The sequence below is a fragment of the Ambystoma mexicanum genome, chromosome 3q (assembly GCF_040938575.1).
Source record: "Ambystoma mexicanum isolate Mex_15411 chromosome 3q, UKY_AmexF1_1, whole genome shotgun sequence".
Lineage (NCBI taxonomy): Eukaryota > Metazoa > Chordata > Amphibia > Caudata > Ambystomatidae > Ambystoma > Ambystoma mexicanum.
The window spans coordinates 645,637,894-645,650,030 of record NC_090926.1 but is presented as its reverse complement, the minus strand read 5'-3'; the positions used below and the strand labels follow the sequence as shown (position 1 = coordinate 645,650,030).

Genomic DNA, 12,137 nt, shown 5'->3' with positions numbered 1-12,137 from the left:
CATTGTCCACAAGGCTTTCTGGAGCCTGGGACCGCTCTCCAACTTTATCTTCCAAACATCTTCCTACTCGAGCTCTCTGCTCATCCACCTCCAACTTTCTGAGGGTCAGAAGCTTCTCCAAGCAGAGAGTTGGGGGCAGATCTATCTCCTCGGCTGGGGCCTCCCTCTGGAACAGCCTCCCTGCCTCTCTCAAACTTAAGCAGACCAGCTGTGGTTCCGAAAGCATCTCAAGACTTTCCTTTTCATTTCCGCTTTCTCTCTATCTCTCCCCTGCTAATGCACCCGACTGCTCTGCGCAATGGTCACCTGGTCACCCTCTGAACTCGGGCCCAGGTTCCTGCATGTCCAGTTGCCCTCACACTGCCTCCGAGCTCCCCAGCACTTAAGGGTCTATATATGCAACCCTACAGTCCCTTCTCTCTGCACTTATGAACCACTTGATTGTGAGTTAACTGCACTTCTCCCATTCCCTTCACTTGCGCGGTCTAATTGACACAAGGCCTAGTAAGATCGTTACTTTGTCCCCTCACTTGTTTCCCCCTTCTTGTCGCGCCTAGAAACATTTGTGTACAGGCATGTAATCAATACCACATCACCTGCAGCTCTAAACGCTCCAATGACCTTGAAAGATCTTTTGATGTTTAATGACAGTCCTCATTTCCTTGAGCTATTCGTATCTAGTGGTATGCCAATGTTATGATACAACAGTGCAGAGAGGCAAGGACTCCATACTAAATTCTATATCTAATCTAATGGTCAAATGATTATTTATATAGCGCTTTTGGCAAAGCGCTGTACATAGAACATATTTATCACAATTATCACCAAACCAAAGTCGGTACTCCTTTATCGACCTCCAAAGGATGAAAGGCTAAATTGGCCTTGCCGGGATTCGAACCTGCAACCTACAGGTCACGCACAGATTGCAAAGACGAGTGCTCAACTGGCTTAGCTATCTTATTCGCGAACATCCTTCAGAAGTCGGTTAGCGGAGCATCGACTGAGGTAAAATAATCACAGTACCTAGATGTTGGACAAACCATTTATGAAACGCTACATAAAGTTAAATACCTATCTGGATTATCACAGGGACAGGTTTTGCTGAGATTCTAGTTCAATTACTAATGTAACTTTTGTTTTTGAACAGCGCTTGCACTTGCTGGAGAGTCAGGTTTTGGATGTTTTACTTGTAGTCTTGAAGATTTTAGAGGCTTGAACACCTATGATTGGTGTAATGACAATCACTCGCCCTTGAGCAAAGACTCTGCTGCCACTGTGACCATTTATAGTAATGTACCCCATTGACTGCAAGGTTGAATGGATGTAAACTAGACTGCGCATAGTCATCTTTTTACACATTGTTTTTATAATTAGAGTGTAAAATTAAATTGTAAGTGTAAAAATGATGTGCATCGCATGATTATGCACACAGCACCGGAACTCTGAAAAATACAATTGTGCAATACTGGTTAGCTTTCACTGGGGAAAAAAGCATAATTTGTTACAAAATATCAATTCTCAATGCAACTTAGTTTTCCATCTTATTAATTATACAATCCTAAAATTCTAGGAAAATAAATATCACAGAGCTTCTGTTTGCTCCATGAGCATCAACACAACAGAAGCTGAATGGAAAGAAACCATTCCTTTTATCACAGTGTGCAGTTTCTTTTCTTTTTTTTTTAAAGGCTTCAGAGGAATACATTCTCTTTCAAAGGTGGCTTGCAATTACATCCATGTAGATAAAAATCAAAAGTAGTCTTCTGGTTTCTGTCACATAACCTGACCTTTGCACTTCCCTCTGCTCTAAACCTATGTGTAAATGTATACAGGAAAATAATAAAGCTGTCGTATTTACAAGATTTTCATGCGTGAAAAGGCATTGTACGCACCTTATCTGGAGGCCAGTCTGGTGCTATATAAGTAAATCAATTTAAAAAAGAATACATTTATGCAGCAAGCATTGATGCAGTGAATTCTTTCCCTTCCCAATCAAAAGTGCCACACCAATATTAATTTCGGTTCAATCTAGACCTTTCTGTGGCTCATAAAGCACCGCAGAGACCCCTCACCCCTGTGCCAGAGATAAGCCAAGAAGAAGGCCATGTACAGAAAAAATATATACTTATTAAACAATAGGAAAATTACTATTTATACAAAATCACAAATCATGCCATCTCACTCTGTGGGCCAAATGCTTTTGTTTCCTAACAATTATTTTCATGTTTTAAACAAATGGAAACCACTAGTTGATTCAGGATCATCATTCCGTCATAAGTTCAAAATATCCTTGCTGACTACAGTTGGGTTTAGTTGATAAACAATGTCCATGTGTCGCAGAATATCCTGTATTCTGGCGAGCTAAACATAAAGATCTGTGAAAGTGGCAACATAGATTATGAATAACTAGCTTCCTGTGTCATTATAGGGAAATCTAAAATGAACCTCAGCCTGGAGTTGTTTCCCAGAGGTATCATTCCATCATATGTTAAAAATAGCTTTGCTGACTACAACTGATTCTGCCAAGCCCTGTGTGTGTTTTCTTTCTGCTGATGTGGATAGAATGCTGCTCTGTGAGTCTTCAGAATTGCTGGCATTCCACAGGGCTTCCAAAACCCATGTGCCAATGTATTAGATAAACCCACAGCAGTGCTGTTTCACAGCTGATTAGCTGTGTCACGCGCTGTTTGGTGGGTAACAGAGCAGCAGAGGGACACATGCAAGCTGCGAAAGAGGTGCTGTAGACTCAAAAAGACATTAGTTTGACTTCTGGATGGGTTCTGGGAAACATACTACTTATAAAGCAAATTCACACTGAGCTACTGTGCCAGTCTCCATTTACACTGTATATCAAAGCTATATCCAAGTTTAATGTTATTAGCCATTGAAGCGAACTCTCTAGCCTGTGTCCTTGAGATTATACAATCATGACATCTATACAAATGTTTATAGTGAGTTTATAAAATCATGACATCATCCATACTATCTATAGAATGTATATTTGCTTTCTATCACCTAGGGTCCGAACCCCCTCTGACACGTCATCACAGCATCACTCTGCAAAACCCTAGATTCACAGTCCCTGTCTTCAGAGCTCACTTTGCCTTCAGCGCTCCACCACGCTGCTCCCATTTTTATAACACCACCACCCGATGCTCCCATTTTTATATACAATTTAAATAAAAAAGATTTCAAAAACAATTTTTATATACAATGTATATTCACTTATATCAAATCATTTCAAATAGCATCCAAAACATTTTAACAGCCCATTTCATGTAAAACACACATTTGATATTACATTGATATTTTTTATATCATTTTTATACTAAATGTATATTAAGTTTATATCAAAACCATATCAAAAGGGAGAGGGACTAGGACCAGAAACAGGGATCGTGCCCACCTGTCAAAATTTTGACTTGCGAAGAAGGGGGGCGGGGGGGCAGATCCTTCTACTACTAACCAATAATCTAGCCTTGCATAGCTATAATGAGGATTCAAATAAAAAAGTTACATGTCTCTGTGATGGGTGTAGTGTTCGCCATATATCTATTATACATAGTTCGTCCATCAGGTTCCCCAGCTTACAGGGTGTGTGATGTGGGCTAGAAGCCACGGTCTGCCTATCTAGTGCGTGCAAGAGGGCGACAGTAAAATCACCTCCAATAAGTGTCAGCAGGCCCATGAACAAATCACACGCTGCAAAAGCTTTCGTGAATAAACCAGGCTCATAATCTGTTGAGCCATATATGTTCATAAGTGTAACGCTTCGTTGGTACAGCACCCAATGTAGCATAACATATCGCTCTCTTTTTCCCTCACCATGCTAAAAATCTTAAGGGGAATTCTTGTGAACCAAGATGGAAATCCCGTTTTTTTATAATATGGTGCATGAACCGTCACACCCACCCATCCCCTGCGGACTTACAATGACCCAGTTGCATCTAGGTGCATTTCCTGTAGGAATATATCTCCCTGTGCGTCCCTCATGTAGTTCAGCAGCCTGCGCCTCTTGATCGCATCTCCCAGTTCCTGTATGTTAAGCATGATGGATGTCAGTGTAGCCATTAACAATTGGGTACATTTATCTTACCCACAGTGCGGTACCATCCCACTATGGAGCCCACCTAATCTCTTGTAACGCGATACCGTAGGTGTGCTCTACTCAAGTGGTACATCCTGTCTATCCACACCCCCTGTCTGTCAAGATTTCCTTCGGTCGAAAGTAGACAATATTGTGCATATGTTGGCGTCAAAACAGCCTGCTCCATATCCTACTATACCATATGCGTTATCTTCAAAACCCTTGAAGCATGGGAAATATGAAAAATATGAGAAACATGAAAAACATTGAGGTCTAATAGTATGGCCCTAACAAGAAGGCATGATAACCAATATGGGGAATGTGAGGGAAGTCAATTATACCTCACCCCAAGTCCCACACATAATAGATAGAAAAGAAGAAACTGAAAAGCGTTCACTCTGTACTTGAGTAGGGGGCAACGGATGTGCTGCTTTTCGCCATTCTGCTTCAGAGTAGTTGGTCGGCTAGGGAGGAGGCTTGGATTTCACAGGTAAGTCCCGCCAACTTGCTTCAGTTAGTAGGACCGATTCGGGCCCTCCAATGGCCTGGGTGCCTAGCGGCCTTATCAAAATCTCTGCAGTAGTCCAGCAGGCTTCCCCCCCAGGAAAGGGCATGCCCATTTCAGCTTGGCAGTCCTGCAGGCATCTCTGTATAATATTCCTATATAGTGATTCAAAATGCGTATTCTGATCACAGCCTTTTAGTTGGGCACTACACAGAATCACTGTTTAGTCCGCTTCTCTTACATCCGTCTGGGGCCACTGGGTTGCCTCCCAGCTTTTTCCCATCGATCCTGAAAATCCAAGCCACATTGTGGTTACCCATCTGTGTTTTCCACTTCAGGTCCTCCCCTTCGTTTCCAGTAGGTGTTCAGCCGTGATGCAATTGTGCAGTCTAAGGAACTTAGACATCTTCTGGGGACTCAAATGAATGCCATTGCGGATTGTGTTGAAAGCACCATACTGCTGAGAACTTGAGGTAATATTGGTGGTCCGATCCCTTAAGGGCCTCCAAGAGCGGGTTACATTCTTTGTGCCGTTCAAGAGACCATCAAGAAGTAATTTAATATCTGTATGACCAAGCCCTCTATGTATGGTGTCTGTTTTTCAATATATGCCTTCAGGATGGCAAGTTTATGTTGAAAATTCAGGAGTCGGAGCGTTCTAATTCGCAGGTGCTCCCTTTTATTGGTTTTCGAGATTGGAGCTCTGTACGCCCTTTCTATGACGTGAGTTAGTTATCTGCAGGCTGTCTTGGAGTAGGGTATATAGGAATCCTTCCATATTTTCTGGGACACTGAAAAGGTGTATATTATTGCACCTAAACCTATTTTCTTGATCTTCCATGTTCGTACCCAGTGTCTGTACCTCTCTGATGGTGGCATCTAGTTCTGTGGTGAGGGTCTCTTGATCGTCCTCCAAAGTGCTAATTCTGTGTTCATTGTCGGCGGTGCGTTCAGCCTGCTGATCAATGCGACCGTGAATGTCTCATTATATCTTGTACATTAACACAAGTCTGCTGGGTATGCTGATGGATAACCTGCATTTCCGAAAGAATGCTCTGAAGTTGATTTGCACTCCATCTTGCCACGTCGCCTGGTGGATTTGCGTTGATTTGTAGTCTAAGTCTTGCCTCTCAGCGGAGCCCGCTTCTGAGTCCGAGGACTGCCTAGGCATATATGCCTCGCTGTAATCCAATGGTGTGTGCCTCTGATATCCCACCTCAATGGAATGGAATGTGTTGCAGACACAAAGTCCTAGATATAGGGCAGATCATTCCTTTGTTCATCTATACAGCACTCTTAGTTACTTCTGCAGGATATGGGCCCTCGTGGGGCTGCCTCTGAATGCTACGGATCCAAGATATACGAAGCCAAAGGATCAGTGCCCCTCTAGTTGGTGGATTTCCCTTCGAAACCCTTCAGGCGTGCCACACCCTGTCAGAGCACAGTGCTCTCTGCCTGCAGGCTTGGGGTTGATTTCTACCGCTCCAGTAAATCAAATATTTGGACGTCGCTCCACGGGCCCTGTATTATGCTGCATAGCTAATGCGTGGTCCATCAGCTTTTAATTTCAGGTAGGCAAAATCTCTATGCAAGCCGGTCCAGCTCCCTTCCTTGAGGCAACTGAGTATGGAGCCACTCTCGCACCTGGCTCATTGGGCGCTCCTCCAGGGTTCCTCAGGCTCAGGTTGTCAATCTCTTTGCAAGTGCTCCTCTCCTCACCACCAGGCCGAGAACCATGTGAGCGCAGTGACACGGGGTGCCAGCACCTCTCTCCCCAGACCTGTTCCGTGCATGCACCCAGTGCCAGGTGGGAAATTCAGGCGAGGGCGTGAGGGAGGGGGATTATATCCTCTAAACAACTCCATCTTGGCAACCATACCTGGAGGACGTCTTCTGCCATCAGCAGCGCTCGACTCTGCCTCACCACAGCCCCCGCAGTGGTGCTCCACCAGCAGGGCAGGGTCCACCACAGTCACAGAAGAGGTTACGCAATGCCACCCGTATCTGACCACGCCCGGGGGACCTGCTCCCATCTCCATCAACAATAGATTGGTTGTGCGCTCTCATATCGGGAATGTCACAGCACCAGGCTTCGTGCCTCGCATAGCCAATAAGAAACCGCTCAGAGGCAGGACGTCGCAGTCATAACTCTGATCAGCCTCCTCTCTGTCTCTGGAGCTCAGCTAGCAAGCGGTCATCTTGCTCAGGCTCTCGAGTGCCCCCCCAAATGATACCCATTTCTATACTCAGAAACACCCTGTGGCGGGAACATATGACTTGCTATGCCATTTCTATACTCAAACACACTATGGCAGGAAGATAAGACTTGCTACGTTTATTTGGTAGCAACAAAATTGCTAGGTTGAAACCAATTAAACTAAAAGGTGCCAAATACATTAGAGGGCTGTTTCCACACTGGGGGTCGCATCATTTATCTCAGATGGTTTCCATCAAGCGACTGGTGACTTCGATAGATGCTCCAGCTTGGAAAACCATTGAAGATTCTATATCCCCGGCCTGGGTTTTTTATTCTGGGAAATATAATTCCCGCTCATATCATGACGCAACTAGAGTGAGATATGATGTAGGGGGAGAATGTACCATGGCTTTTAAAATAACCAGGCGTGTTAGGCAGGGATGCTTGTTGGCGCCCCTACTGTTTTTCTTATATATAAAGGATTTATCACTTTTGGTCCAAGAATCATTGTGATGCCCAAAAATCACTGGTACAAAAATAGGTATGTTACTATCCCAAATCCTTTTCAGCACAAATAATCAACTGGATATTTTAACCAGTTTTTCTGACAGTTGTGGTGGCTTGCCATCCTATGAAGTCAATCAAGGTTTCCTTTAAGTTTCATGGTGATACAAGTATTTTTAAGTATTTTTATTATCTGGGGCTACGATTAACAGGAAAATCAAATGGCCTGTAGCAAATGTATTCTTTCACAAAGACCTGGAGCCATGTTAAATTTCTGTTGCAGATTTGATGGTAAGGCAGTAGTCTGAAGCCATAGAAGTATACAGGTTCGTAATGCCATTTTGTACGGAGCGGAACTTTGAACCCGTTACAACCTTGGTGAAAAATGTTTTTTTTTTATATTGTCATTTCCAAAAAGTGCACTTACATCTCCGGTGTATCTAATACTTGTGATTCAGCCGGTTGTCTATGAAGTTTATCTGAAACAGATTTTATTTTGGTTGTGCCTCAATATGGCGCCTGACCTGATTTTCCACAAAGATGTTCTTTGGGAACCAGTTGCAGCAATAGAATGTTCACCGTGGAAATGGGTCAGATTTCAAAATGTTGCCTTAAAAAAAATAAAAATTGGTTTGGCAAGGTTCTTGGATAAACAAGTAACTCACCAGACTAAACACCGTAGTATTCAACTAGATCAAATCGATGGATGGGCATTATGCCATTTTCTAAATGAAAAAGCAACTGTTGCTTTATCTATAAAGTATTTGCCTCTATATCACGTGAATACGAGAATGATTTAACCTGGTTATCTAATCCAAGGAAAAAAATACCGTTGATGAAATTCAGATAAAGCATCTTACCATTATTAGTTTTACCTTCTAAATGGAGGGCGAAATTGTACAGATATGCTTTTTTCACAAATTTAAATTAATGCGACATGCACGGTATCTTCATTTGCCCACTATATACTAAGCCTTGGATGAATGAATTCTCCCAGTCATGGCTAGTGATAAGATTTTAAATACAAGCAATGCCTTAGTGCTTTTTAACATTGCCATTACCCCTCATGTTATACTCGCTGTTGATCATTTTATTGATTGTGAATGGCCATTAGATGTAAATCAATAAACACATTAAAAAAGAAAAACTCACTGTACCAATCATAGTGCTGGAGATAGCGGCCGCCATATAATCTGAATGTTTTATTCTGTTTTTGGATTAATTATAGATGTGTGTTTTATGGAATTGTGTTGAATATTTGCAAGTGATGAATTGTATCTGGTATTTTTTGTATTCCTGTTTTTAACTTAACAGAAATGTATAACTTCTGAATAAAGGATTGACTGAGCACTACTGGTGTCAGACATTTTTACACTACTGGAAATCATGGCAGGGAAGTTTTTGTTTTTGATGAGGCAGACTATGCACCCATACGATGTAGGATGTGAAGACAGTGCTAAAAATTATATGTCCTACTACTGTGTGGGAACTGCATGTAATCCTGAAAAAGGAGCATTTGAGTATGCTTTCACGATACAGTATAGTTTACTTATAAAAAGGACGATCTAAATCTGCAAGGATGATGCAGCTAAATTCAGAGTAGAGCCAAGTGACAGAAACTTTACATAAGGATTGTTGACCACTTTAAAAAGATTACCAGCTTTAAGCAACTTATATTATTGAGGTTAACCTTAATCTTGTATATGAAGAGAAATCAAAAGTAGCATTGCATTTAAGTTTGTGTTGCTGATAACTGTTTTGCTGGCTTTTCCATCTATGATAGTTTTCATTTTAAGTACACTTTATTGATTACATTTTATATTCCTTGAAGTTATTTTACATGGGTTACATTTTGTGCCATCAATGTGATTTTTTAGTTAAATGATTAACATCTAATTTTGCACAAAGTCCATCTGGGTCAACATTTGTCTACAGTAAGTGGTTCACCACATCTGATCGATTACTCAAGGCCACCAAGATGAACCGGAGCAGTAGTTAAAGTATCAGCAAACAATTGTTAATAAAGACGGTATACTGTACCTTTGAAATGAGATACAGAAATTTGAAAGCCAGATGACTTAGTGCAGGAGGGGAATTTTCATCTTGAACTGTGTCCAGCAATAAATTCAACATCCACTCTATGAAAGGAATATAAGAGGGTCAGAGCACAGCCTGGATTCCACAAAATCACACTAAGCGTTAACATCTTCCAACAAGCATTGACAAAAGCAATAGTTATGTCTGTTCTGTGGGAGAAAATATTTTGGAGTTCATACACACATACTTTCAGGGAGATGGGAAATATGTTGTGGGAGGAGTGTGGAGAGAGCATTTGCAGGAGATAGAAGATGCAGGACGGGTGTATAAATGAATACGAATGCGAGGATTGATGAAAGGGAGGATGTGTAAATCAATGATTATGAGGATAGATGAAAATGGATAAGGTGCTAGAGATAAAATAAAGATGGATTAAAGTTTAAGGACACAAAGTGTGATGTTGTATGGACGGAGTATGGATGCTGGTATATGCTAAATGTGAATAAAATATCTACCTTAGTAGTGTGTGTTGGATACATGTGCAGCATCCAAGCCAGGCAAACAGGTTCAGCATGAGAAAAAACAACTAGCACAAACTATTGTGGGAATAGACCCAGGTCTGCGCAGCAGAAGGCGCACCTAATGTTTTTAGTTAGGTTTGACACATATTAGATGCTTACATATAGAAACAAACACAGAAAGAACAAAAATGTCAATGCTGTTGCAGAGGTCATAGATAAAATAGTTTATTTATTTCTAATGCGCACCAGACCCGAAGGTATCAGGGCGCAGCAGCAAGACAATGCAAAGCTTACAGAAGTACAGGGTAAGACATATATACAGATTGTAAACAGGTAGGGTACATAAACATAGTAAATCAGGTATTACGATATATTTAGTGGAATATACAGTACATCCTAAGTATAAAATACAAAAATCAGTCCTAGGGGTCATTGGATTTGAGTAGGTTAATGTAATTTTGTCTAAAGTTCAAGTAAGGTTGATCTTCTCTAAAGGGGTGTGGCAGGGAGTTCCAGAATTTGGCTGCGCTTTCAAGGGAAAGCTACTACCGCCAGCCTTGGTGAGTCTGAATCTTGCTACAGTAAGGCAATAGGCGTTGCTGGCTCTCATGGGTCTGATGGATGTTCTTCTGTGTAGTTTATCTGCAAGATAGCTGGGGCAGCATTATTTAGTGCTTTGTGGGTAAGGGATGCCGTTTTTAGAACTATTTTGTTATGAGTCGAGAGTGTAAGTGAGAGGCCCCCAAAAGAACAAGTTACTATCTTACCTAGTAACATTCTTTCAATTGGATGGTCCGACGACGTATTCCATATCTATGACAGTAATCACCACAGCTGTGCTGCTTCGGAAAATCTTTCGGCGTCTGCGTCCTGCGTCGATGAGGTCGATACGCTGTCCTCGAGGGCCTCCATCGAGCCGACGTCACCGGATGTTATAAGTAGGACGCCCAACGCCCGTAGCCTCAGTTGTAGTTTTTTCCTCAGAACGTGTGGCACCAATCTTCTGCCAGAATGACTACAGAAAGCCTTGGGGAAACATAAGCTGCAATCGCATAAGAAATTCTGTAGCGGGGCAGGTAGTAAGGGAGCGATATGGAATACGTCGTCTGACCATCCCATCAAAAGAACGTTACCAAGTAAAAGAGTAACTTGTTCTTTGAGGGGATTGGGTCCTCCGACGTATTCCATATCTATGACAGACTCCCAAAGCAGTACCAACGTATGGAGGAGGGAAAAGAATTTAGAATATAGAAATTTAGAATGCCCAATCAAATTGCAGAGTAAAGGACCGCCTTGCCAAAGGACAGATCCTGCCCATGGATAGAGTCTAGGGAGTAGTGTTGTACAAAAGTATGGACCGAAGCCCAAGTGGCTGCTTCACAGATCTTACGAATAGGAACACCCCTCAGCAGGGCAGTAGAGGCAGTCATACCCCTAGTAGAATGGGCCCCTAGGCCTACTGGAGGGTCCTTACTCGCCAAGCAGTAACATTCAGAAATTGCCAAGATAATCCATCTAGACAAAGTCTGGTTAGTAACATCTTGTCCCAAGTGCCTTCCAGCGTAACCTATAAAGAGCTGATCGTCCCCTCTGACCCGGGACATGCGTGAAATGTAGAAACTTAAAGCTCTCCTAGGATCCAACCTATGGAGCCTCTCTTCCTTACCAGGATGCGGAGGAGGATAAAATGCCGGAAGAATGACCTTCTGGCTTAAATGAAATTCCGAGACAACTTTCGGAAGGAAGGAAGGACGACCTTGTCCTTATGAAACACCGTGAAGGGTGGCTTAACAGAAAGTGCCTGCAACTCACTCACTCTGCGAGCGGAAGAGACCGCAACTAAAAACACAGTTTTAAGGGTTAACAATCTCAAAGGACAAGAATGTAAAGGCTCAAATGGAGCACTCATTAGGATCTTTAGAACAAGGTTCAAATCCCAACCGGGCACCTGGAAAGGTGATGGCGATAACACATTAGTGAGCCCTTTGAGAAACTGAGAAATTAAAGGAATCTTGAAATAAGAACACTCCTCAGACGAGCGCTTAAATATGGACAGCGCTGCCAGGTAACCTTTAATGGTACCCGCTTGCAGGCCATTGTGGGCTAACTATAGCAAAAAAGACAGAACCATACGAATGTCACATGAAAAAGGATCCGTATTCTTAACCCTGCACCAGTCGCAGAACTTTCTCAATTGGCAACGGTACAGGGACTTGGTTGCAGGCCGTCTGGCCGAAAGCAACACCTCCATCATGTCTTCAGGGAGGTCCCAATCCTTATACCTCA

At 42.4% G+C, this 12,137-nt stretch overlaps 1 protein-coding gene across 4 annotated transcripts in view; it reads right to left on the bottom strand.

Annotated features, from left to right (window-relative positions):
* TBCD (tubulin folding cofactor D) overlaps window positions 1-12,137 on the bottom strand; it is a 2,839,019-nt gene that overhangs the window by 2,631,615 nt on the left and 195,267 nt on the right. For all 4 annotated transcript variants that reach the window (XM_069654539.1, XM_069654542.1, XM_069654540.1 and 1 more), the window contains exon 5: window positions 9,334-9,431. In XM_069654539.1, coding sequence (XP_069510640.1) covers window positions 9,334-9,431 — 98 coding nt within the window. The remainder of the gene's footprint in view (window positions 1-9,333; window positions 9,432-12,137) is intronic.